We start from the raw sequence: 27,517 nt of genomic DNA, 5'->3' as shown, positions 1-27,517 counted from the left end.
CTTGTTGCCATAGCAACAGCGTCATTTTTGTTCTGAAAGCAAAGCTCCACTGACTCCAATGTTGTCAGCTTAACTGCTGTGGCTATGGCGTTAGAGAAAGTTCCGTTAGCTTGAGATAACTTAATACATTTTGTTATTGGTACTGTTTTACATACCAGTTACACATTCTAACATGTTTGTATTTCTTTACTCTTACTGTAAATTCAAACTCCGGTTATTTCAAACAAGTGCGCATGCGCGTTAACGTCTGCGTCAGTAACGACATGGATTCAGAGGGGTGTGCAGCAGATGTAAACAATGTAAGTAGATGGAAATTGCGGTTTTGTAATAAAAGTAGAAATATGGCTTAATTGCGTGTTTTTGATTCTGGAATGTGTGAGCCTTCGATATAATTCATACGTGACTAGCTAATCGGGATAATCTTGTAGCTGCTTTCACTGCATGGCAACAAGTGAGCAGTGCTCAAAGTTAGCGCTAATGGCTGTGCAATGACTTGATGCCAGTGAATGTATGATTATTATTTTATATAGTAAACATTGAACCGAAGGCACGAGAGCATACTTGGATGAACTTTATAGAAAAGCAGCTTTGTGTTCATCGGCTAATCAATTGCTAGCTGGGTAGCGGGTAAGTTAGCAGTTCTTCACTGCAGGACTGAACTGTTTTGTGTATTTTTTTGGTCACGTGTAATTGATGGCAGAAGCACACAGACACTTGCATACATGATGGTTAGATACATGTGTCGTACATGTATTACTAATGATTCAGGTAGATGAGAGAATGGGAAATCAAATTGTATAACGAAGATGAAATTCTAGTTCAGTGGTTATAAGTCTGAAAATATAGAAATTAAATGAAAACATAAATCAGATATTTGACTAACTTAAATTCAGCTAAGTGTACAGTTGAAAGGAATAGTTCACCCAAAATGAAAATTTAGCCTCAGGCTATCCAAGAAAACATTTTTGTTTTTTAGGCTGTGCCTATATGGAGGACCAAGAAATTACTTAAACTTCTCTTGCAACCATTACAAATTGGAGCATTCTTGCAGACACTCAAGTTTACCTTTCCTCTTTTTACCTTTCCAGCCCCCTGCAGAGATTCCCTGCCAGCATCATGGACAAAATATGCATGATTCAGAGGCTAGCAGACCATGCACAGATCCTGACAATGATGAAAGACCATTTAGTAACACTCGGGATTCAAGCGTGCAGACACTCATAGACAGATCTGAGACTTTACAACTGGGTACAGAGTGCAGGTGTTTTTATACAGTGGGCTTGAAAGATCTAAGGTCACATTAAAAATCTGGGATTCCAATTGATTAAAAACTGTAAATAAACAAAGTGTTTGGATTTTGGGGAAAAAAATTCTAGGATGTTTGAAATCCACTGTACATTCATGCCAAAAAGTATTTTAGCTCCTAATATGTTTTTTGTTTTTCATTATTATTTTTCCATAATGACATTTATTATATATAATTTATAATTAATTGATTTTCTTTTTCAGAGTTTCAGGATAGCCAGTTGTCACCTGCACTTACCCTGCATCCCTGCTTGGACAAATCTCACCTTCTTTCTGACTCCACATTTTTTCAGCATACAGATGCAGAATTTGTCCCTCTTCGGTACTGTTTGTTTAGTCATGTTCAAATTTTTCTTTACCTTTTTGTGTTTTTATATAATATATTCTCTATTGTTTTTGTGCGCACAGGGGATTTCCTGACTTCTCAGTTATGACTGAGAGATGCCCCAGGACTTCAAATGTAGCTGTAACTGATGATTCTCACCTCCAAAATACTATTCTTGACCAGGCTGCACTTTCCCAGCATCCGTTGGAGTTACCAACAGCCCTGTCAGGTGAAAAAAGCTGCTGTTCACTCTCCCAGCACAGCCTGTCACCTGGAGACCATTGCAAAGGGCTTGAGGATCAAGGGAGCGTTTCATATGGTGCTGAGGACAAAATCATCAGACATATGGAAGGAGAGGAGCAGACCACTTCTCAGCAGCTTAGTGAGGGAATGTCTGCTCAGCTCTTGTTTGAGTCCAGGGAAGAGGATGTTATTGTGGCTGTTAGTGACAGCAGTGCCATTTCCTCCACCTCTGAACCTGCCTCACTTCACCAAAACACAGACAAAAGCCAGTTAGATCCTTCCATGAATCTTCAAAAAGGCAGAGAGCAGCCCCAAGGGGGCTCATTGTCATTATCATCTTCATTTCAGAAGGCTGCAGATGTTTCAAATATAACGTTTCGTGATTCACGGATGCTTTTGCACCAAACAGCTGATCATCTCCATGATCAGCTTCTGTCTGCAGGACAAAGAGGCTCCATCTCGGCACCAGCAAGTAGGCACCATAGTGGGAACAAAAGCTCTCATAGTGGACTATGTGTCACACCAGCTGGTGAAGGTGTGATGCATGTACCAGATCTGCAGAGAGTGCTCTGGAGCTCCAGTCATCTAACAGCAGCAGATGGTTCATTCTTGAGCTCTCAGCCTGTGTCTCAGTCCACACCTGCACTACCTCTCATGGGACCCCCACCAGCATTGACCAAACTCTCACTCATACACTCCAAACAGGAGGCTGTTGCTTCTGCGGCTACATCCTCCCAAAACAATCACTCCAAAACTGGCTTAATTCCATCGTTGGACCTGAGCGATCAACATTCCTCTCCTATCCACTCTCAAACAACAGCTACAGTTCCTAGTGGACCTTCAGAGACTGCACAAACAATGTCACATGCCCATCCCATTTCAAACGAACAAGTTCCTCCTCCTGTTTTCAATCCACCAGCCTCTGATACACCTCACTCCGACACTCAGCACTTTTACTCTGGTGCAGAGATGAAAGATCAGGTTCCTCATTTGGCCCTTGGGAGAGTACATTCTCTTCCCAGTCTGAGCTACTTACAAAAAGTAGATGCCTGGAAAGCCAATCAAAGTTCTAGCAGGTCGTTTTATGATAATTTGGCACTACACAGGTTTGATGGTGTGTCGCCCAAGAAAAGAGCACAGGATGTTGTTTCTGAAGCAGTTAACCACATGCTTTCTCGAGACACGTGTCTGACATTTGGTGCTAATCCCAGCTCCCAGATGACTCAGCTAGCTTCCTCTTCTCATTCTGGAAGTGACTCAACCCGTCGGGTGGATGTAGTTGGGACGGGTGCATGCAGAGCACAAGCATCTGAGTCACCTGTCAATCGCTCCCACTCACACTCCTCCCTGAGCTCTGTGGTGACCTCTATTCAGAGAGACACTGGTCCACACAATCAGCAAGTTCCAGTGGCACAATCTTATAACATCATTCCAGCTACCAGATCATTGGACTATCAGTCATCCTTCGTTTCAGGTGGAAGGGGTGAAGGAAAGAATAGCTCAGCTCCTCACATGGATAAAAGCTCAGTGAAGATGTCTCCTCTCCTCAGTCTGGGGCGCTTTAGTGATGTGTCATCAAGCCTCAACATGAGCAGCACTCTCACTAGTTCTCAAAGCAGCTGCCATGGTGAGAAGAGTATGCGGGCATCAGTGGGAGCCGCCTCTTCAGTAGTGAGTCTTGAAGTAGATTATTATGCACCCTACTGGACCTCCAGACCTGCGTCCCCTCCTCACACCAGGGAACTCAACATTGAAGACAGGATCCCTGTAAGTTCACAGTGCTGTCTGTAGAAGAACTTGGAGAATATAATTAAATTTGGCATGAAATGAAATTCCCTTTCTATTTATAATTAATAAGTAATTAATTTTTAATAAAAATGTCACAATTCGATCTTCCGGTGAAAATGACACAATCAACATACAATCAGCAACTGTTGTATAAAATAGTTTCCCTTTTTTGATAATCTGTTTCACATGGATTTACATCACACTATGGAAAAAAGTTGCTGTTGCTCCTTCATTTACATTGTGACTTCAAAATCAACATGAATTCAAAATTCTCAAACTCACATTAAGGTCTCTAATCTGGTATTAAGTGTTGTGCTGGATAAAATCACGGAATGTTGGATGGATAAAATCAAATTCCACCATACATCATTTTAACGGAAAATCCTGTTTCACATCACATTATGAAAGTAATATATGTACATTTACATTTTACATTTAGTCATTTAGCAGACGCTTTTATCCAAAGCGACTTACAATTGGGGAATACATCGAGCGATTAATCTTGAAGAGGCAATCAGACATACGAAGTGCTTGCAACACCAAGTCTCAGACATTGTTCAAATAAATACAAACTACCAAAGGAAGGAATAAGTAAAGATAATTTTTTTTTTTTTTTTTTAAGTTTAGGATGAAGTCAAGTGCTGTCGAAAGAGATGAGTTTTCAGTTGTTGCTTGAAGATTGACAGGGATCCAGCATTCCGGATAGAGGTGGGAAGATCGTTCCACCAGCCAGGAATGGTGAATGAGAATGATCTAGAGAGTGATTTTGCGCCTCTCTGTGATGGTATCACGAGGCGCCGCTCACTAGCAGATCTCAGATTTCTGGAGGGATGTAGTTTGTTAATAGAGAGTGCAAGTAAACGGGTGCTGAGCCAGTGGTTGTTCTATATGCAAGCATCAGTGTCTTGAACTTGATGCGAGCCGTGATTGGTAGCCAGTGCAGGGAGATAAAGAGAGGTGTAACATGGGCTCTTTTGGGCTCGTTGAAGACCAGTCGTGCCGCTGCATTCTGAATCATTTGTAGAGGTTTGACTGTATTAGGCGGAAGTCCAGCCAGAAGAGCATTGCAATAGTCCAGCCTAGAAATGACAAGGGCCTGGACAAGAAGTTGTGCAACATGCTCTGTCAGAAAGGGCCTGATCTTTCTGATGTTATATAGTGCAAACCTGCAAGATCGAGCAGTTTTGTAATGTGGTCTTTGAAGGTCAGCTGATCATCAAAGATTACACCAAGATTTCTGACCGAAGTTGATGGGGTTATTGTTGATGAACCTAACTGGATCGTGAAGTCATGCTGTAGAGTCGGAGTGGCAGGGAGGACAAGAAGCTCAGTCTTTGCCAGGTTGAGCTGCAGGTGATGTTCTTTCATCCATGCCGAGATGTCCGCCAGGCAACCTGAGATCCTTGCAGTTACCGTTGGATCATCTGGTTGAAAAGAGAGGTAGAGCTGTGTGTCATCAGCGTAGCAATGGTATGAGAATCCATGTGCCTGTATGATGGGACCCAGTGATGTAGTGTATGTGGAGAAGAGGAGGGGTCCAAGAACTGATCCCTGAGGAACCCCAGTGACCAGTGTATGTGCTTTGGATACCTCACCTCCCCAGGCCACCCTGAAAGACCTACCAGTGAGATAGGATTCAAACCAGCGAAGTGGAATGCCAGAATGCCATATGTGACCCTGGACCGCAAAACCAGTCTTAAGTGTCAATTTTTTGAAATTGAGATTTATACATTATCTGAAAGCTGAATAAATAAGCTTTCCATTGATGTATGGTTTGTTAGGATAGGACAATATTTGGCGAGATACAGCTGTTTGAAAATCTGGAATCTGAGGGTGCAAAAAAATCTAAATATTGAGAAAATCATCTTTAAAGTTGTCCAAATGAAGTCCTTAGCAATACATATTACTAATCAAAAATGAAGTTTTGATGTATTTACAATAAGAAATTTACAAAATATCTTCATGGAACATGATCTTTACTTAATATTCTAATGATTTTTGGCATAAAAGAAAATCAATAATTTTGACCCACACAATGTATTTTTGGCTATTGCTACAAATATACCCCAGCGACTTAAGACTGGTTTTGTTGTCCAGGGTCACATATGTAGGAAATATGGCATTTAGTGTTCAATTATGGTCAAGCCAAAAGAATCCTTTGAGGCAGCAGTTGTCAACTTTTTTGAGTCCAAGGCCCCCTCTGTCAAAGACAAACAGCCGCTCAGATATTTCTGCTACTTCTGCTGTAATGACAAAGCTGCTTATTTTCAAACTTTCTTTTTCAGAAACTAGGAGTGTCAATGCATACATACAAAAAATAAATAATTATAATAACTATATTCAAATAATTATGTTAAATAAAATGCATTAAAATAATTATAGATGATTCCAGAAGTCCAAGGTAACTGAATAAATTAACATTTGAAATGATGCTCACAAATAGTAATTTCTACCCAATACAATATTTTTGAGATCAGCATAACTAGAAAATTAAATTCATTATAAAATTTACATTCCTTCCTATTTGAAATTTTTTTTTTTTTTTTTTTGTCATTTGTTTGTCTACCCTGATAGATATTTTATTGTTCTGTTTTATAGTTGTATCTCTTAAATTTGGGTATTGACCAGTCACCTTCAACAATCTTAAATCCATTTACTCACCGAGGACCAATCAGAGAGCCTGAATTCTCTCCTACCGACTTATGCACCATCAAAGGCTCCATAGGAACATCAACTAAAAGCACACAGCCATCTGAAGGTGAGCTAAAGACGTCTGACATGTTTGTGCACTGTTAAAGTTATAGTAGTTAAGATATTGTCGGCTTTATAGTGTGTATGTGGTCATCTTATAATGATGTGTTTTGTTTTCTGTGTATATAGTTGACAGTCTTCAGAAGGAGACATTCTCCAGTTCTAGTCAGCTCTCAGCTGACTCCAGTGCTTCTGTCACACACCGATTGTCAGTGCATGAGCAATGCCAACCAGCCAGTGACAGAACTGTGAAGATGATGTTCAGCCAGGCGGATACTCAACCAGGACTTCATTCAACTTTACATCCTTCATCAAGCCTACAACAGTCTGATGTTCCACAAAGTGAAGGAAACTTTGGCCTTCCAAGCCCAGAATCCATGCCTCCTCCAGGTCCCAGAGAAGTGGTAAAGGAGGATGATGACTCTTTCATAGGCTCTGGAACACTGCATGAAATCAGACGTCTGCTGGGCCGGGCAGAAAGCCTGGTTTCTGGTCGATCCTCTCTGACTTCCTCTCCCGGCTCACACCGCCTCTCAGAGAGTGACACATCCCTTGTTTCACTAGGACAAAACATTCAAGGTTATCGTGATGACACATCTCTGTCAGCTGGTGGGAATCTTTCTTTGCTGCTGACTCGGTCTTCATCAGATTCGGCTTTGAAAGGAAGCTTGTCATCCTTCCAGAGGCCTCAACAGATTGACCGCACATCTATACAGCCCACCGCTCTCTCTTTAAGCAGAGAGGAAAGTTTGAAGTCACGTGACCTCTGTGTGACCCCAAGGCGGGCTGAACCTGAAGGCTGCAGTGCTGCAGACCCAGATAAGGCAAAGCCACCTACAGTCACATCTGCCATGCAGATAAATGTTCCTTCGATAGCAGAGAACCAGGACCAGACTGAAGATCCTGTGATTGACTCTTCTGAGAATAATTCGTCTCATGTCTCAGCTGAGGTTGAAAGTATGAGTGACAGTAGCAGCGAGAGTTCATTGGCTGCCAGAGTTGCCAAGCTCCTGCAGAGTGAGTCACCCATTTCAATGGTTACAAGCCTGCCAAGCACCAGTGATCCAGAAGATAGCCGTGCGCGAGGTAAACACTGTGATTGGTCTAAATGGCCGTATAGTCATATATAGGTTTTCGCAGTATCAGTGGTGCTTTTCTTAAGTTGTCAGTGGTTTTTACTTTGTGGATGACTGGATTTGGTCTCTTTAGAATGGATCCTGATGAAGGTTTCTGGCCGCCGATGTGAAAGCTTAGAACTAAACGCTGAGGACAGAGAGAGAATTGAAGACATCAAAAGAGAGCTTCTACTGAACACCAAATACACCAAGGTAACATACATATGCCTGCACAGAAAGGTCTGCCAATTTCATTTGTGTGAATGTCAGCATTTTTACTGACTTGCTGATGTAGGTCGATCTGTCTGCCAAACTTTTGACATCTCAAATAAAAATCACTGGGAATGTGCAATAAACTGGCACGTATCGGTTTTAAAATTTTATTTGGTGTTGGTCGATATTGTATATTTAATTGTGTATGCTCAGTTCAGTTAATTTTTAATAACACTTATAATTTAACCCTGTGAAGTCTAACATGAAATAATAGTAAGAAAAATCTTTTTTTTTTGTTTTGTTTGAGCCTTTAGACAAAATAAACAAAAACTTGATGCTTTTATGTCTTATATAGTATGGTACAGGAGTTTATGGAGCTCATACACACAAGTAGGAAATAAACACTTCAATTTTATTCGGAGGCTCAAACTAAGCAAAAACGTACAATTTGGTGCAGTTGCTGATATTTATATGGCCAAAAAGTAAGATGAACATCTGTGAGATCTTTAAAACAGTATAGCGGAATACGTAAAATGCATTTACATTTTAGTTGTCATGCTTTATCTTCCATGATATGTCTTAGATTATATTTAAATGCTTACTTTTATGATCAAAGCTCAGTAGTTACAATTTTTTGTCAATCACTGAAAAAGCCTGATGTGTCATATTTGATACTAACATTTTAACATGATTTGTTAAAATAAAAAAAAGATGTACAGTGCTGCTGGAAAATTTGTGAACCCTTTAGAATTTTCTATATTTCTGCATAAATATGACCCAAAACATAATCAGATTTTCGCACAAGTCATGAAAGTAGACAAAGAGAACCCAATCAAACAAATAAGACAAAAATATTTATTTTGTCATTTATTTATTCAGGAAAATGATCCAATATTGCATGTATGTGAATCTCTTGGATTACCAGTTCATTTAAAGGTGAAATTAGAGTCCATCTGTTCAGAGGTGTTTTCAGTCAGTGCAATGACATTCAAAAGTCAGTACGTGACCTGTTTTATTCAAAGAACAGGGATCTATCAAAGTCTGATCATGTTTGTGGAAGTGAACCATGTCACAAACAAAGGAGATTACTGAGGACCTCGGAAAAAGAGTAGATGTTGCTCATCAGGCTAGAAAAGGTTACAAAACCATCTCTAAAGAGTTTGGACTCCACAAATCCACAGTCAGAAAGATTGTGTACAAATGGAGGAAATTCAAGACCACTATTACCTTCCTGAGAAGTGGTCGACAAAAGCGGAAGGTGTAATAGTCTACGAAGTTGCAAAATTTCCCAGGGTAACTTCTAAGCAACTAAAGGCCTTTCTCACATTGGCTGATGTTAATGTTCATGAGCCCACCATCAGGAGAACACTGAGCAACCATGTGTGCATGGCAGAGTTGCAAGAAGAAAGCCACTGTTCTCCAAAAAGAAAATTGCTTGCTAAAGGTCATGTGGACAAGCCAGAGGACTATTGGAGAAAGGTTTAATGGATGGATGAAACCAAAATAGAACTTATTGGTTTAAATGAGAAGCTATTATTTTCAGAGAAAAAAACACACTGCATTTCAGCTTAAGACTCTAATCCCATCTGTGAAACATGGTGGTGGCAGTATCATGGCTTGGGCCTGTTTTGCTGCATCTTGGCCAGGACAGCCTGCCATCATTGATGGAACAATGAATTCTGAATTATACCAGCAAATTCTAAAGGAAAATGTCAGGACATCTGTTTAAGAACAGAGTCTCAAGAGAACGTGGGTCATGCAGCAAGACAACAACCCCAAGCACACAAGACATTCTACCAAAGAATTGTTAAAGAAGTCCAGACCTTAATCTAATTAAAATGTTGTGAAAGGACCTAAGCAAGCAGTTCATAGGAGGGAACTGGAGAAGTGGTTCTGCACTAAGGAATAGGCTAAAACTCCTACATGTTATTGTGCAGGACTGATCAGCATTTACAAGAAACTTTACCTTCAGTTACTGCAGCAAAAGGGGGTGACAGCAGAAACTGAAAGCAAAGATTCACATACTTTTGCAATGCACAGATATGTAATTTTTCTCAATAAATAAATGACAAAGAAAATATTTTTTTCTCTCACTTGTTTGATTCGGTTCTCTTTGTCTACTTTCAGAAAATCTGATGTTTTGGGTCATATTTATGCAGAAATATGGAAAATTCTAAAGGGTTCACAAACTTTCAAGCAGCACTGTATATGAATAATTTAATAAAAAAAACTTTGATAAATCAAAAAAAGTTGCTTGGGTCCATTAAGTGTTCATCTTAAATTATTACTACATTTACATTTACATTTACATTTAGTCATTTAGCAGACGCTTTTATCCAAAGCGACTTACAATTGGGGAATACATCGAGCGATTAATCTTGAAGAGGCAATCAGACATACGAAGTGCTTGCAACACCAAGTCTCAGACATTGTTCAAATAAATACAAACTACCAAAAGGAAGGAATAAGTAAAGATAATTTTTTTTTTTTTTTTTTTTTTAAGTTTAGGATGAAGTCAAGTGCTGTCGAAAGAGATGAGTTTTCAGTTGTTGCTTGAAGATTGACAGGGATCCAGCATTCCGGATAGAGGTGGGAAGATCGTTCCACCAGCCAGGAATGGTGAATGAGAATGATCTAGAGAGTGATTTTGCGCCTCTGTGATGGTATCACGAGGCGCCGCTCACTAGCAGATCTCAGATTTCTGGAGGGATGTAGTTTGTTAATAGAGAGTGCAAGTAAACGGGTGCTGAGCCAGTGGTTGTTCTATATGCAAGCATCAGTGTCTTGAACTTGATGCGAGCCGTGATTGGTAGCCAGTGCAGGGAGATAAAGAGAGGTGTAACATGGGCTCTTTTGGGCTCGTTGAAGACCAGTCGTGCCGCTGCATTCTGAATCATTTGTAGAGGTTTGACTGTATTAGACGGAAGTCCAGCCAGAAGAGCATTGCAATAGTCCAGCCTAGAAATGACAAGGGCCTGGACAAGAAGTTGTGCAGCATGCTCTGTCAGAAAGGGCCTGATCTTTCTGATGTTATATAGTGCAAACCTGCAAGATCGAGCAGTTTTTGTAATGTGGTCTTTGAAGGTCAGCTGATCATCAAAGATTACACCAAGATTTCTGACCGAAGTTGATGGGGTTATTGTTGATGAACCTAACTGGATCGTGAAGTCATGCTGTAGAGTCGGAGTGGCAGGGAGGACAAGAAGCTCAGTCTTTGCCAGGTTGAGCTGCAGGTGATGTTCTTTCATCCATGCCGAGATGTCCGCCAGGCAACCTGAGATCCTTGCAGTTACCGTTGGATCATCTGGTTGAAAAGAGAGGTAGAGCTGTGTGTCATCAGCGTAGCAATGGTATGAGAATCCATGTGCCTGTATGATGGGACCCAGTGATGTAGTGTATGTGGAGAAGAGGAGGGTCCAAGAACTGATCCCTGAGGAACCCCAGTGACCAGTGTATGTGCTTTGGATACCTCACCTCCCAGGCCACCCTGAAAGACCTACCAGTGAGATAGGATTCAAACCAGCGAAGTGGAATGCCAGAGATGCCCAGTGATGAGAGGGTGGACAGGAGTATCTGATGATTGACAGTGTCAAAAGCGGCAGATAGGTCCAGCAGAATGAGGACTGATGATTTGGAATGGGCTTTTGCAATTCGCAGGGCTTCAGTGACCGAGAGAAGCGCAGTCTCAGTTGAATGGCCTCCTGAAACCTGACTGTTTAGCATCCAGTTTGTCGTTCTGTGAAAGAAACAGTGAGACTTGGTTGAAGACAACTCGTTCAAGTGTTTTCGCTATGAACGGAAGGAGAGAGACAGGTCTGTAGTTTTCTATAAGAGAAGTGTTTAATGTAGGTTTTTTGAGCAGTGGGGTTACCCGAGCCTGCTTGAACGCAATGGGGAAGTTACCTGTGAGTAGGGATGTGTTGATGATGTGTGTGAGTGCAGGTAAGAGTGTGGGTGAGATTGCTTGGAGAAGGTGTGAGGGGATTGGGTCAAGAGGACATGTTGTAGGATGGTTGGAGAGGAGAAGCTTGGATACTTCAGCTTCAGTGAGTGGACAGAAAGAAAAGATGGGAGTTTTAGCAGTGGATGTGGTAGGGTGAGGGTCCTGTGTGCGTGGAGGTGAAAACTGACCACTGATTGATCTAGTTTTGTCTGTAAAGAAAGTGGCAAAGTCATCAGCTGTAATAGAGGTGGAGGGAGGAGGTGGAGGGGGACAGAGGAGGGAATTAAATGTTCTGAAGAGATTACGCATGTCTGGAGCGCTGTCGATCTTGTTGCGGAAATGTGAGGATTTGGCAGTGTGGACTTTAGCAGAGAAGGATGTGAGCATAGACTGGTACCTACTGAGGTCCGACAGATCGTTTGATTTGCGCCATTTTCTCTCTGCCGCTCTGAGTGTAGTCCGATGTTCACGAAGAACCTCGGATAACCAGGGGTTGGAAGGAGCAGCCCGTGCGGGCCTAGAGGAGAGAGGACAAATGTCGTCTAGACAAGAGGTTAAGGTAGAGCATAAAGTCTCAGTAGCTGCGTTTACATCCAGAGATGAGAAATGGGTGGGTGAAGGAAGAGGAGGATACCACAGAGGAAAGATGGGAAGGAGAAAGGGAGCGCAGGTTTCGTCTAAAAGTAACTGGTAGGGGGTTGGTGGCACAGGAGAAGCAAAGTGTAATGTAAATGTAATGAAGAAATGGTCCAGTATGTAGCGGTTGTACCAGAATGTTATCTGCAGTACAATTGCGTGTGTAAATTAAGTCAAGTTGGTTGCCTGATTTGTGCGTGCTAGTAGTGGTAAGGCGTTTGAGATCAAACGAAGCTAGGAGTGCATGGAAGTCTGTAGCATAAGGCTTGTCTAGGTGAATGTTGAAATCACCAAAGACTAGGAGTGGAGTGCCATCCTCCACGAAGAGGACAGCAGCCCGTCCAGCTCCTCTAGGAAGGTGGCTAGAATTTGGCTAGGGGACGGTAAATGACCACGATCTGGAGTTTTATCGAGCTGATACAGTAATGGCATGAGATTCAAATGAGTTGTAATTGCATAGGGAAGAGCGGGTTGAGTATTTCCAATTGTTAGAAATGAGCAGACCAGTGCCTCCACCCCGCCAACTTGCCGGGGTGTGAGAGAAAGAGATTAGTAGAGAGAGCAGCTGGGGTTGCTGAGTCTTCTGGACGAATCCAGGTCTCAGTCAAGCCCAAGATGCTGAGCGTGGATTTTAAAGAAAAGCAGAAATGAAGTCAGCTTTGTTGACAGCTGACTGACAATTCCAGAGACCCACAGAGAAGGAAAGAGGTGTAGTGAAGGAGGTAGAGATAAGGCGCAGGTTAGCAGGATTACGTTGCCGTCTGCGTGGGACGTTAGGCGTGGTTGAGAGAGAACCGAATAGTTTGGAAACACATGATAGAGGTGGCAGGAAAGAGGATGGAAACGGAGAGTGTGTAAGGGAAGGGGAAAAAGAAAAGATACTTAAGTGTGTCGCCGGAGTCGTTGCTCGGTTAAAGTCGCGCAGGAAAAGTCGATGGTCTTTACCCTCGCCTGTCTTCACACGAGGAGGCTGAACGCTTCGCTGATGCTTCCGCGTCAGCGCTCGGACCTCTGATAAATACAGCCTAACACACTACCGTGAAAACAGCTGTGGCGGCTTCTGATTGGCCCAGCCAATAGCCTTGTGCAAATAACTCAAGACGAAACTAACACTTCGCTAGCAAGGAGCACTGAAAATGATCCAGGTTCCTTCTTAGCCGAGGTGCAAATTATTATAATTAACAGAAAGTGCAATCAAACAACGAAACCTCAACGAAAATGCAGAATAGAAATAGAAGGAAACGAAAGTATTCCTTCCCAACAGCAGGTAAATAATTTAAACAACAGATCTATGACTAAGTATCGCAACACTTACGAGCTGCTGTCCGCCTCTTCTGGTGAATATTCGGCTTCTCCCGACTTGTAATAGCGAACAGGCAGTTTAAATACTTTTACAGTCGCTGTGGCCGGCTTCTGATTGGCCCAGCCAATAGCCTTGTGCAAATAACTCAAGACGAAACTAACACTTCGCTAGCAAGGAGCACTGAAAATGATCCAGGTTCCTTCTTAGCCGAGGTGCAAATTATTATAATTAACAGAAAGTGCAATCAAACAACGAAACCTCAACGAAAATGCAGAATAGAAATAGAAGGGAAACGAAAGTATTCCTTCCCAACAGCAGGTAAATAATTTAAACAACAGATCTATGACTAAGTATCGCAACACTTACGAGCTGCTGTCCGCCTCTTCTGGTGAATATTCGGCTATTACTAACAATATAAAAGTTATTCTTAGTTTACATTATAAGAATCAACAAGAATAACTATAGATGCAGATTCTTAGCAAAGCTTTGATCATGTTGTTAAGGCTAAATATGATACGTTAGGCTTTATAGGGTTCATAACACTGTTCAATATAATCTTTAGCAAATCTCAAAATATACATTTTTTTTAATACTGGACATCATAATGTTGTGATGCCTAAATTCACTTGTAGCATTTAAAACTATTGCAGTTTTTTAATGAATTTAGACAAAGTACAATTTTTATTATGGGCCACTTATCTGTAATTGGCCATAAAATAAGAATTTTAATATCCTAAATATCACACTCAATGGTGAGTCTGAAATAATGAGTTTTGTTTCTGGAGCGGCAGACTGCATTATGGAAAGTCCTGATAGAGAGTGTTCAAGGTAAAGCTGTTGTTTGCATTTGCGTGATTTATTCTGTGCTCTCATGCTTGCAGTATTTCTACTGAATCTCTCATTTATCTACTTCCCACAGTCCTCCCCAATCCTAGCTCTTATCAGTAATAATAACACCTCTTGTTCTCTTTCTCATGCTTTGTTTCTCAGTGGAGCTCAGATTCTGAGGGCAGTGCTCAGTCAAGTGTTGGTCCTGAATCTCAGCTGACGAAGGGCTTTGTTGGACTGCGTAACATGGAGAATCATACCTCAGATCATATGCAGAAAATTGATCCAAAACATTTGAACACAGTGCCATTTTACACTCCTATCCAACAGGATCTAGAGGCCAAAGTTCGCCAGATTGCCCTTAGAGAGGGGCTCAGTTCCCAGCCTTTTACTTCTATTACTATATCAACCACTCGCCGCACTCCGTCTCCACAGTCACCATCACATTGCCATATCACTGCTACTGAGGAATTGGACAGTGTTGGTCCTGACCATGAGACTTTAGAGAGCACAAGCCAAATGAGACTTCAGCCAGCTGTTATATCCAATGTATCTGGCAGAGAAAAAGTGACGGCGAGAGAAGAACAGCATAAAGAAGAGAAGAAAGGAGAAGAAATGACTGATGACAACAAGGAGAACATTGTTACAAACGATCCCCAGAGTATCCAAAGAATACCTCACATGGACAATAAAGTCACTAGCAGTAACCAGATATTATCCAGTGCTGCGTCGGATTCAACCTTTGGCAAGAAGTCCCATCTCTCTCACGTACACGTCACCTTATCACCCAAACACCTGTCCAATCCAAACTACTTAAGCAGACTATCCAGTCAAAACACCAGTAAAGATGTCCCACCTCCAATGATGTCAGGCATGACTGGTGAACATCTGCAGTCCATACACCAAATCTCAAAATCAAATCATGTCAGATCATATGAACACAGAGAGCCAGTTCAAGGCCAGAATGCAGGTGCACACTTACAGGCCAGATACCCACAAACCTTTGCTCCCTCTCAGAGGCTGGCTGGGACATCCAGAACTCTCTTTGTTCAAGCAGGTATTTGATGTACATTTTATATGCTTTTCAGTGGCATTCGATGTTGGTAAATTAATCAGTTGATTTATTTTTCTTTATGTACTCTTTCTGTAGCTGTCCCTGCCCTGTTGCCATACAAACCTCATGGAAGCTCCGAGCTGTTCTACATCCCGCAGGCTGATCCAGAGCTTTCTCCTGGTCGCTCTGACACAACTGTAGAAAGCTCTCACCCAGGTATGTCACAGAGAACATTAATCAGTTATTACACTACAGCATCCTACATAACATTAACAGGTTATATGGAATGTGGCCAAAGTTCCTGTTTTGGTTCTACAGCTACTTATTAAATGAATAACTAAATGGACATTATTGGATATTTGAGTCAAAAATTTAAAGGTATGAAATTAGCACAGCTCTAAGGAAATTAAGTAAGTAAGAAATGGCATGGATCGGCTGTTAGCATGAAACTGGTTCCTTCGACAAAAAGCCAATAGGATTTTTCCATAGGCTTTTGGATTATCGCAAAAAATAAGCTCTGTGTTCAACCATAGTTCATGAAACTTACACGTTTTGTCCATCAAGATAATCTTGACAAGATAATATAACTTTGACGAATTTTGAAGCTGAAATAAAAGCGCCAGAACTAAAAAGCTAAACTTAGGCTATAAACGAACTACAGCACCACGGTCGCTCGCCTTCAACATCACCACCACCACGATACCGCCAACTGTTTCAAACTTATTTTTAACATGTTTAGTGAAGGATTTACTCTGTATATGAATTTTAATCCACACTACAGGAACCGTTTCATGAATAAATACAAAACTAGAGACAAACAAAAACTGAAATGAGACATTAGTAATAAATAGTATAGTGAATAAATGAAATAATCATAACTAAAGGACATTTAAAGCACGTATTTCTGTACATTTCGAAATAAGGTGCATTAAAAGTCAATAAATCCTTGATTAATATGAATATTTTAATTAAAACGATCCTCACAGATTTAAATAACAGCATAGTGAGCGAGTTTTTGGATATGGTAAGATTAAACTTATTTAGTGAACAAAGTATCACATTTCAGCTCTCATTTGGTACACAAAATGTTATTTTATCCGTGCTTCAAGGAAATCCTCAATCTATGTTTTCTAACTGCTTCATGTGGCTGCAAACATTTAATTTTTACGTGCCTTTAAGCAATATGCATCATTAAAGTTTAACTTTCACCATGTTAAGCCGGCAAATGTGGTGTTTACATGTAATAATCGTAATATGCGTTTACCTTATGGTGCGGAGAGTCTCCGTGTCAGTAAAGCGATAAAACAAGCATCTTCCCTCTGAAAACATGTCGCATTTCGGGGCAAAGCAAAAAAAACAACATCGAACAACAATATAAAATGCTGTAAACTATTCATTGGTTATACTAAAATTAATTGAATTACAAATTATACTACAACTGGAAAATACTGTATATTGATAAACTGTTCGGCGTGATAACGTTTAATGTCTCCGACAGCGTCTGTAGTCCCATTTAGCAACTTGTTAGCAACCGTCTTTTTTAAGAAACATAACAGCTTAAAAAAAATCACGAGTGTGGTGTAACTGGTGTGTTTTATGTCGTAGAATAAAACGTGAAAGTATCTTGAGCCTATGTGAACCACGGACCTTATTTTAGGGATTTAACCAAAATCCCATTCAAAAAACCCACTGACTCTGGGACGTTGGAATCGGAAGTGCTAAAATGCACTCGCTTCTGGGTTTTCGCCTACAAAGTGACATCATAGTTCCCCCACACTGTTTAGTTTTCATTAAAGGGGACATAACATACATAGTTTCTGCCAATCTCATGTTAATCTTGAGTGCCTATAGAGTAGTATTGCATTCTTCATATCTCCGAAGCGTCTTTTAGTTTTATCAGATTTATAAAAGAAAGAAGCAGCTGTACCGCTTCTCTCTGGAAACAGTCGAGCTCCTGGAGGCGTACTGTGGGCGGAGCTAAAGAGTCACGAGCATGCACAGCTTTTGCATAGCGAGTATTTGACCACAAAATGCCCCACTTAATAAAATAAGTCCTCCTGGGAGCTGTATAATAAGGCTATTTAAAGTTGTCATGAAATGAAAATTCATCCTTTTTATTTTCTAAATGCATGCTGTTGATCTTATAGTGAACAATGTTTTTACACCATTTTGTTGTAAATTTTGTTTTCTTTTTTATAGTAATTTTAGTACTTCACCTAAGTTTATTTGAGTTTATTTGCAAAGTTCGCCACACTTCTCCAATCATTTAGTCTGCCTAAACCCTGCCCCTTTCTTATAGTTGACTGCAAGTTTATATTCAGATCTGCCTCCATCCAAGTATCAACTAATGGATTGAACTTAGTTCCTGCCCTACATATTTTTTCACAACATTATTTCATGGACTACTCAGCTGTACTGAGAATATTACGGATACACTGTATAGATTATTAGAGGATACATCATTGCTGGACAATCCTTTTATTCATGTGCACCTGTTTTGTATCACAGAGCTCTGATATAAAAAAAGGTCAAATTTTCCATGCATAATCAGTGATTGAGCATAAATGGGTTTTTACTTGCATCTCTACTGGCCCCTCCCCCCTGAGTCTTGCAGATGGTTCACGCTCTCACCCAGTCCTGCATTATTCATGGTCTTTGTCCATGAGAAAGCCAATCCAGCAACACAAGCCTCATCTGATCCACATGACAAACCCTTCTGGGCCCCTCTGCTTCAGTGCTGTTTGATCCAGCTCTCTCATACTCTCTCCTGTTCTTTCTTGCTCCCTCTGCAGGTTCTGATGATGCTGTCCCTCCACACTTTAATACAGACATTTTAGGCTCTAGAGAGCTAGAAGTCGATATAATTACAACAAAACACAAGGAAGGCATCTACAGTAAGAGGGCCAATATGAAGAGAGGTAAGATGCACATTAGCATTTCTATTAGTATTAGTACAATATTTGCTGAATTTAAAGGATGGTTTAAAATTAAATGGTCATCATTTACCCATCCACATGTATGACAATATGACATTTTAGTAATAGAAACGTTGCTGTGGACTGTTGCTGTTACATAAAAAACATTAGCATATAATCTTCTTTGTCTCTCCCACTGTCAGTTTCCAGTGTGTCTGAAAATGGTCTTCCAGAATCAGTAGCCACTTTTGCTGGCTACAATGACAATACTGCTCCTGAAGCTTATATTTTTGAGAAGAGCATGGACACTGTTGGCATAGATGAGGAGTATAGAGATGAGGAAGAAAATTTTGTCCCCTTACACATGGAGGCAGACTACAGTACAGATGATGTGCATCTTCACACTAGCACTATTCAGGAGCCCAAATATCCACTAGAACCACACCATTTACCTTCTCAGCCAATCAGAAAGTCCTACAGAGTGGACAAGAAAAAGCAGGACAGAACACCTCATGATGTAAGCATTGAGATTAGCAGTTCTCTGGACCAGCTGTGGCGTCGCTTCAGTGAAAAATGGAGCATGGAGGAGACAAAACCAACTAATGAGGGAGAAACGTCTCTGCTTGATAGACTGGAGCGCCTGTCTCGTCTCATTCACAATACCACTCCAACAGACCTAACTATACAACAGTCACACAGCAGGAAAGGAGAGTATTACAGGAGCAGTGTTCGAGAGGATGGGACCACAGAGGGAGAAGAGCAAAGAGTTCAGTTAGATGTGGCTCCACAGCAAGCTTGGCCTGAGCATGAGGAGAGTCAGGACAGAGTGCATCGCTGTCCTGCTGAGAGAGATGAGTCTGCGAGTGTGGAGGCGAGCAGTAGCCTGTCCACCATTGACACAGAGCGGCTGCTGCGAGCTTTTGGACCTCACCGGGTCACCAGTAAGAGACTGAAAAGCAGTGACAGCTTGCTCAGACTTTACAACACCATCAATATGCAGAAAACTGGCCGAAGGAAAACCCGTACTAAACATGTTGCTACTGATGACATGAGCACTGATGACTCCACAGTAAGTCTTTGCTTGATTGAGTTCTTTAATGCAGACTGTTCAGCTTCTTAGTTTTGAAAGAGAATCAACAAATTAACGCGCCGCAGACGCGTGCAGTGATGTCAAAACATACAAGGCAAATAGCGAATTTTTCATTGTTTCTCGAAACGTCATAGCAATTCCACCCCGGCGATGACTGCGTTGCCAAATCATTTATATCTCCACGTATCATGTACGTCCTCATGCATTGACGAAATCAAATTGCGATCGGTTCGTGAGATCGGCCAAGTGTAGTGAGTACCAATCGAGTCATAAAATGTGATTATCGGCTGATACCGATCTCCGGCCGATCGATCGGAGCATGCCTTCTAAAAATTATTGTTTTTTGATGTCATGTGCTGACTTCAGTAAATGTTTTTGAGTGTTGATGAGAAGGATTGTTGAACAAGAATTTTGAATCAGTTTAGTCAAATAAACAGTTTTAACTGACTATATGATGTTTTTTTCCCCTCGTCATTTTCATTATATCTCCATCTAAGACTGGGAGAGGTTGCTAAACTAGTGTAATTACATTGTCTGAGGAAAACTGCAATATTAATTTTACACTGTCAGCAAAATAATCACATGTATTGTGTGTACAATATATCGCAAAGGTCTAGTGTGAAGATCCAGTAGTAGCTGCTTATACCCAGCTTTTTTGACTGAGAGACCGTCATTCTTTCCTTATCTGTCTAATCTTCTGTTATTGTTCCAGGTCTCTGTTGATTCTGTATCATCTTCAAGCACTTTATCCCATTATTCTCAAAGAGGTGTTTCCCAAAACCTCAATTCCCAAAGGTCAAAGGTCAAACTGGTCAGCAAAGGTGTGCAGGCAGGTCAGTTACACAACAATGGTCCACTTTTTAAACTAATCAACGTGTGAATTAGACAGAGTAACTGCAGCAAAATATGTCATGTGGGATTTTGTATTCTTTTTGCAGGTGATTTGGAAATTGTTATAAATGGCACTCGCAGACACACTCGGGATGTAGGCACCATCTTTCCCTCACCAGGTGCTTTCAAAAATGTCTGTTCATCAAACACATTTAGCAGAAGCATTCAGAGTGGCTTTCCCATCCCCACTGCTTCCACATCTAAACCCACCCAAACCCTGACTGCTCTGAAGAAAGACCCCAGCAACAAGAGCATCCGGACACGCTACCCAAACGGTGCATATTACATGCTCACAGACACAGCATTTTTCTGTAACTCATCTTTTTCTCTCTTTCTCTTACTGTTTTATATATCATGTTCTCTTTAAGGTGTGTCATGGTTCGTCGCAGCTGATGAGCTTAAGTGTGATGGTCGCAAGGAAAACCAGCCACAGACGGAATCAGCACCTTGCCCAAGCCAAGTCTGGTTTGAGCCTTACACTAGAATCAGACCCTGGAGAGAAACAACCAGAGAACCACTAAGAGAGAGACAGAACCAACAAGAACAAGAGAGGCCAACAGAGTCCATAACAGCTACAGAGACCGATGTCAGTGACAAACCCTCGGCTCTTGTTCGACTTTCACTACAGGTGTGACGAGCAACTGTTTTATTTATCCATGTTAAAGCTTGTTCACACCAAGGACGATAATTATAATGATGATAACCAAGAATGCTAACTAGAACAGTATCATTGAAGTTTGGACCAGATTTTGAATGCTCATTTTCGGATCCTGCTGTTTGGTTTTAGAGAGTACATAGAAGTTGATTGTTGATTTTAAGGTCCTTGCACACTGAGTCCAAAATTTTCGTGTGCGTTTTTTTTTTAGTTTTTCTTTTTTCATAGTCGTCATCATTTCCAATCAAAATGCTTGCTACAGATGCGAAAACGCCGAAAATCAAACCTGGCCCGAATTTTTTTTATGACGGACAAAAGTTTCAGAGGCATTGTGCAAACGTCATTGACACAACGTGAGCTCGTATTTATTTTTTAACGTGTGAAAATTTCGGACTTAGTGTGCAAAGACCTTTAGTCTAACATTGAGCATTTGCATTGATGGTTTTCCTACAGGAAGCTCTGGAGCTCCATCGGCCAGAGTTTGTATCTCGTTCACGGGAGCGGATGAAGCGTCTGGGGTTGCTGGTTGAGGAGAGGAGGTTACAGGCAGTCTTCAACAGAGAGAGAGAAGAGCTTTTCAACTGCCCCGCACCATCACGTCCATACAGACCAGGTGACCTTATAACATAAGATTACTAGTGTGTTGTTAGTAGTAGAGGTCTTCACGGAGGACCCGAGACCCGTACGGGTTCGGGTCTATATTTTAAATGGTCAGCCGGGTCCGGGTCGGGTCCCAATCTATTACTTCGGGTCCCGGGTCTGTTTAACATTGTGTGTAATACCCGAGTCGATCGGAGAACACCGCACCCGCCAGTGATCAGTGTCAGTCAGCATGCGTGTGTTTTGTAACTTGCAGTTTGTAAAATTAGGATGAGAAAATTGTGAGCGGGAAATGAGGTGAAAGAAAAAAAGAAGAAAAAAAACACGCGTTACCTCAGCTGCCAGAAGCAGGGCGCGGGCGGAGTTAATGTAGCCTACTGCACGTGGACGGTGATCATGGATTCCTTCATGAGTGATTTAAAAAAAAAAAAAAATAGAATGGAGAAAAAAATAAAAATAATAATGCGAAGTTGCATTAGTCATCCGTCACTGACCGTGAAAACATGTAGACTTTTAAAGCAATAATCAGTGGATTAAGAAGGCTCTTTCAGTCGGCAATCGAGAGGAACGAACAGCCAACATGGATGGAAATGTATTGACTAGGCGGATTGTATGCATCGCAGTCAGGGAGAAGGCTACTAACAGTAGTAAGGGAATTTTTTATTTAATTTTTCTCGCAGCTTATTGACTTAATAGCAGTTTGCTGTGCAATATGTGCCGATTGGGTGCAGTCGGGTCTGTGTCTTCCCAGCCGGGTTCGGGTCCAACTTTCGAATAATGGTCGGGTCCGGGTAGTACATTTAAGGCATTTCTCGGGTCTGCACGGGTTCGGGTCCCACTTTCAAATAAAATACGGGTCTGGGTCGGTTCGGTGCAGCACATTTACGGGTCTCTTCAGGTTCGGGACCCGTATCTTTGGACCCGAGAAGACCTCTAGTTAGTAGTGTGAGAAGTCAGTTCATTATATGTTTTACAAGCTTGGTACAGCTTGCATTAAGATGAAAACTAAAATATGCCCCTGTCAGCAGCTCCAGTACCCCGTAAACGAGTCGTTCCAAGAAGAGAGATGGTCCAAAGATCCAAAGAGTAAGTATCCATGGTCTCTTTTTCAAACAATCTAGATGGTTTATGACAGAGACAATGCACGTGTTACCAAATTGTGCATATATGGGTCACTTAACAGATTTAAAAAGCATTCCATGACTTTTGATGCTTTATTTGCAAGTTGTTTTGTTCCTTCTACATGCTTTCAGTTGGGTAGGGAGGAAATCACACAGTCAGAGAGTAGACAGGACAGACAGACTCAGGAGGTAATAGTGTGTGTTTTATATGTGTGTGCGTGTTTTTTTGAGTGTCTATCTATTAGGGCTGCACGATATATCTTTTCAGCAGTGATATCGCAATGTGCACATCCGCGATAGTCCCATTTACTTTCAGGGATTTGCTGTGTCGCCCGCATTCAGTGTAGACAGCATCACTGATTATAATGGCTTCTATTGTATTTTGTTGTGCCGCACCACTCTTGTCCGGTGTAGACATGGTGAGAGCCACCAAAGTCCCTTCTTTGGAGCCACGCAGATGCACGTGAACACTGAATTCCGTTCACTTCCACGTCTATGTGTGCCTGAAATGACACATAAGGGCAAAACTGTCAAAATGCATGTCTTCAAGTATTCTTGTAAACACAGTTGCTTATGGCTTAGGTGAAGGTAAAAAATTGATAAAGAAAATGGATAGTATATTGGTTCACAGCAGTTTAATGTTCCTAAGGCTTTCTGTCTCATGAATGTTAATCAAACACCAAAACACAAAGAAAAATCACTTTTGTAGTTTTAACACAGATTTACAGGGCTTAAAGTTCTCCGGCACTGTGCCGGATCTCTGGCATGCAGCGTTCGGCTGCAGAGAAAAAATAATCCTACATTTTTTTTTTTTTAAATATGTAAAAAAACTTGTTGATATCCCTTTCGAGTCAATGAGTTTGCCTTGCAATTAGTGTTGTTCCGATTCCGATACTAGTATCGGAAATTCCACCGATACCACAACAAATTCTGGCATCGGTATCGGCGAGTACTTGAAACCATGTACCGATCCGATACCATTTTCTTAAACGAGACCTATAGTCATGCCCACTAGCTTTGCTTAACGCTGCAAAACGGAAATCAATTCTTCTTCGCTGCAACCACTATTTAGAGCAGCGAAGAAGAAATACAAATGTTCTAGCCTAGCACATTGCCAGTAAATCACTCGCATATGCGACTAAATCTTCACCCTGGGCAACTAAATAATGTATAATATTAGCCACTGGCTAATAAATAATCAGATTTTACTCTCCAGTGTGTGAGTTGGAGGCTATATATAAGTTTAGCACAGATATATCGTCACTCTCCGAACACTCTGACGGAGCGCGTCAGAGCTTCACTCTCCGTCAAGCTATCTATTTTTCAGATCATCTGAATGAATGCGCAGCGCACCTGTATTTGACGCACCGTAACCTCTAGTGTGAAGCGCACACCTCGCCGTCGCTTTGCTTTTTTTCTCACACGCAAAGAGAGAGAGAGGGAGGGAGAGAGAGAGATAGTCTTACATGTAGCATGTCAATTCTGCATGGTATGTAAACGATGTTCTTTGCTGTATTTTCCTGTTAAAATAACGGAGTTCCTTTGGAATTCTTCAGCTTTTAAGAACTGCCGGGTTCTCCGGTAGTAGGCGGAGCTAATGCGCAAACAACAATCTCATTGGCTGGCGCTCACCTTTTATCGTCCCTGTTTTGATTTCAGCAAATCAGTTTGAGCGAACGCACACAACCTGATTAATATTCATGAACCCAGCAGCTCGTTAATCCTTAAGTGCGTTTTATATTGTTCTTAGTAGAGTTCATAGTATGATTATTATGTTATCAGTATCTAGTCCCCCATTTTTACAGAAATGTTGAATGACCAAAAAAGCACCACTACCAGTCTTAAGTTCAGTTATGCTAAAGTTATATCATTTAATAATACTTGATTATCGTAATATATTCATAATGCTTGACTGACTGATGTTAAGAGTGTACTTTCAGATATTTAAAAAGATGTGCCATTTTCCAAACATTATATATTATATTTTTTTGTTTACTCGCCAGACTATCTATCTGTCTATTTATCTATCTATCTCACAGTATATGGTGAAGCACACCATCAAATAATTGTATCAATTCATACAGGGCTAGTAGTACATACAGCTGTATAACCAGATACACACCCAGGTATCGGATCAGTACTCGGTATCGGCCGATACCCTGAGCCTAGGTATCGGAATCGGTATCGGGAAGGGAAAAAGGGTATCAGAACATCTCTACTTGCAATGGTCTGAGAGGAGCACAGCTTTCACTCTCAACCAGTAACATTACTAGCCAATCAGAATGTTTTGCTCTTATAAACATGAGACGTGGGTAATAGTAGGTAGAGTCGCAGCCCTGATGAATGGAGAAGCGCGACAAAAAGCTGCGAGGCGCAATGGTGAAAGATGTCCATCTAGCGCATATAAAAAGCAGAGGAGCTTTGTAAACAGCTCAGAGTAATCACGTCATCTCCATAAGAACGATATGATTGGAAAGGTCCTGTTCACACATGATCTCTAATGATCTAATGATAACTTAACGGTAATTTACCAGTAAAGACTATGTGTGAAAGGTGCTAAACTCTTCCTCTGCATATGCTGTGAATTTGAATTGCTTAACGTTCATCTGGGAAAACTGTGTACATTATCTCACTAGATTTGTAACCTAAATCATCTATAAACCTTTGCCAACACAGGAGAATACATCAACCTATTTCTAAATATGCCATTTATTGTACATCGCGATTTCAAAATAAAAGTTGAAATATTAAAATTAAATGGATTTAAACATTGTTTAATCGCGCTGTAAAGTGAAACGTCACCAGGCCTTTGGCGCTCTCTGCAGGTATTTGTTATAATACATAATGTACTGAAAATGAAAATCCTGTCATCATTTACTCACCCTCAAGTAGTTCCAAACCTGTATGAATGTGTTTGTTCTGCCGAACACAAAGGAAGATATTCTGAAGAATGTGGGAAACAGAGCAGTTCTGGGGCACCATTGACTTTCATAGTGTTTTTTCCCTACTATGGAAGTCAATAGTGCCCCAAAACAGCCTGGTTATAAACTTTCTTCAAAATATCTTCCTTTGTGTTCGGCAGAACAAACACATTCATACAGGTTTGGAACTACTTGAGGTGAGTAAATGATGACAGAATTTTCATTTTTGGGTGAACTATCCCTTTAAGTTGGTTATTTTCATATTATGTATAAGCATATTACATTATGTATTTTAACAGTGTTGTTCAATAAAACCATGTAATTAGTTTTATTAAAAATATAAGATTACTCAATTGTCAAAATAATCAGTAGATTACTTGATTACCAAAATAATCATTTGTTGCAGCCCTTGATTAAATATTTCAAATCAATAACTGCATTGATTTGTTTTTTGTAATTAAAAGACAAATATTTTGTCATTGAAAATTTCTTAAAATAGTATTAAAATATCGTCTCGTTCTAGTGAACCAAGTATCTGGTTAAAGTATTTTGTCTCATCTCATGAGTGTATTGTGTATTGTAAGTGACAATCATATCGTAATATATATCGCAGAAATACAAAATATCGCAATGCGAGTTTTTTCCAATATCGTGCAGCCCTACTCTCTATCAGGTTTATTAACATTAAAAAGAGAACTGTTTTCATTACTTCATAAAAACCTTTCAGCAAGTTTCCAAAGGAACGTTTCTCATTTTCATTTAGTTAGTCAGTACAAGATGTATTTAAGAAGTGTTAAAGTAACTAAAACTTAAAACTGTATAGACCTATTAAAAAAAAACTAGAAATGACAATAACACACAACAGAATTACAAACACTTTAAAATTAAAGCACAAAATATAAAAATAAAATTTAATTCAAAGTATTAATAAAAATTATAATAGTAAATGCAAAAATAAATAGTAAATAGTACAAATGTAATAGTCAGTGCTACTAAAATACTACAGAAGTTTCTATTTTTATGTGTAATATCTATGATTCAAAATAGGCCCAGTCAGAGGCGTAACGACCTAAACTGCAGTATGTTAATATTTTATTAGGATATTATTGATTCCGATAATTTTGCACTTTAATTGCCAAATAAATGTGTATTCCCTCAGGAAATATGCTCAACTTCCTGAGGTCCAGAGGAGAAGAGAAGAGGAAAGGAGACGGGCAGAGTACCGCTCCTACCGCTTGAACGCTCAACTCTTTAACAAGGTATTGTTAAAAGTTTCTGAAGTAGGAGTTACACACAATAGCCTAGATACAGTAATACTGCCAGTTTTTAAATCAGTATTATTTCAGGCATACAAGTGACGAGTTTGATTAGCCTTTCTAATGCATGTCTTCTTTCTTCTGCAGAAAGTCACTAATGGTGTGTTGGGAAGGAGAGCCCCCTGGCAGTGATCCAGAATCGACTCAACATTTCCAAAAGCCTTACTGTTCTTTGAATGTGACCGGTCCTGTGGGTGTTTTGTGTGGGGTGATATTTTATAATGGTTGTGTCTTTTGCAAGTGTTAGATATATGTAGATATATGTGTGCGTTCGGGTTTTAGATGTGACATTTTATATAATTGTGATTGTGTATTATTTATGGAGTTGCAGTGTTGGATTGTTTCATTATTACTATTATAGTTGCAAAATAATTTTTTATTATGTCCGTCTTTGATCAATTTTTGCAGTACTTTTTATGAGGCAAATAAATAAGCAGCTATTTGTAAGAGCTTTTGTGTTTGTGTGCTTTTTAAGTTTTAAAGCACATGTAGGTGGATGCTGAT

General features: G+C 40.5%; 1 protein-coding gene across 7 annotated transcripts; it reads left to right on the top strand.

Annotated features, from left to right (window-relative positions):
* Positions 1-69: 69 nt before the first annotated feature.
* Positions 70-27,462, top strand: alms1 (ALMS1 centrosome and basal body associated protein). 7 transcript variants are annotated; one of them, XM_058795902.1, is made up of 19 exons: positions 70-299; positions 1,089-1,248; positions 1,510-1,627; positions 1,714-3,640; positions 6,260-6,419; positions 6,542-7,498; positions 7,622-7,740; positions 14,613-15,507; positions 15,601-15,720; positions 18,297-18,422; positions 18,623-19,488; positions 20,222-20,342; positions 20,448-20,675; positions 20,769-21,028; positions 21,509-21,668; positions 22,681-22,741; positions 22,909-22,965; positions 26,857-26,956; positions 27,101-27,462. In XM_058795902.1, the coding sequence occupies exons 1-19, from the start codon at positions 234-236 to the stop codon at positions 27,143-27,145; spliced, it is 6,546 nt and encodes a 2,181-aa protein (XP_058651885.1). In that variant the 5' UTR covers positions 70-233; the 3' UTR covers positions 27,146-27,462. The 7 variants fall into 7 exon arrangements, with proteins under 7 accessions (XP_058651885.1, XP_058651886.1, XP_058651890.1 ...); XM_058795903.1 differs by having other exon boundaries at positions 71-299; positions 22,684-22,741; XM_058795907.1 differs by having other exon boundaries at positions 71-299; positions 1,089-1,261.
* The last annotated feature ends 55 nt before the right edge of the window (positions 27,463-27,517 follow it).

Source organism: Onychostoma macrolepis, chromosome 13 (genome assembly GCF_012432095.1).
Source record: "Onychostoma macrolepis isolate SWU-2019 chromosome 13, ASM1243209v1, whole genome shotgun sequence".
In the NCBI taxonomy this organism is placed as follows: Eukaryota; Metazoa; Chordata; class Actinopteri; order Cypriniformes; family Cyprinidae; genus Onychostoma; species Onychostoma macrolepis.
The sequence above is the reverse complement of the archived record's forward strand: the minus strand, read 5'-3'. Positions and strand labels throughout refer to the sequence as shown.

Bases quoted from the DNA above. Each gene is read 5' to 3' on its own strand.
- alms1 (XM_058795902.1), top strand. From the start codon at position 234: ATGCGCGTTAACGTCTGCGTCAGTAACGACATGGATTCAGAGGGGTGT. The intron at 18,423-18,622 runs GTAAGATGCACA...TCCCACTGTCAG, and splicing joins GAGGGCCAATATGAAGAGAG to TTTCCAGTGTGTCTGAAAAT. The intron at 20,343-20,447 runs GTCAGTTACACA...TTCTTTTTGCAG, and splicing joins CAGCAAAGGTGTGCAGGCAG to GTGATTTGGAAATTGTTATA.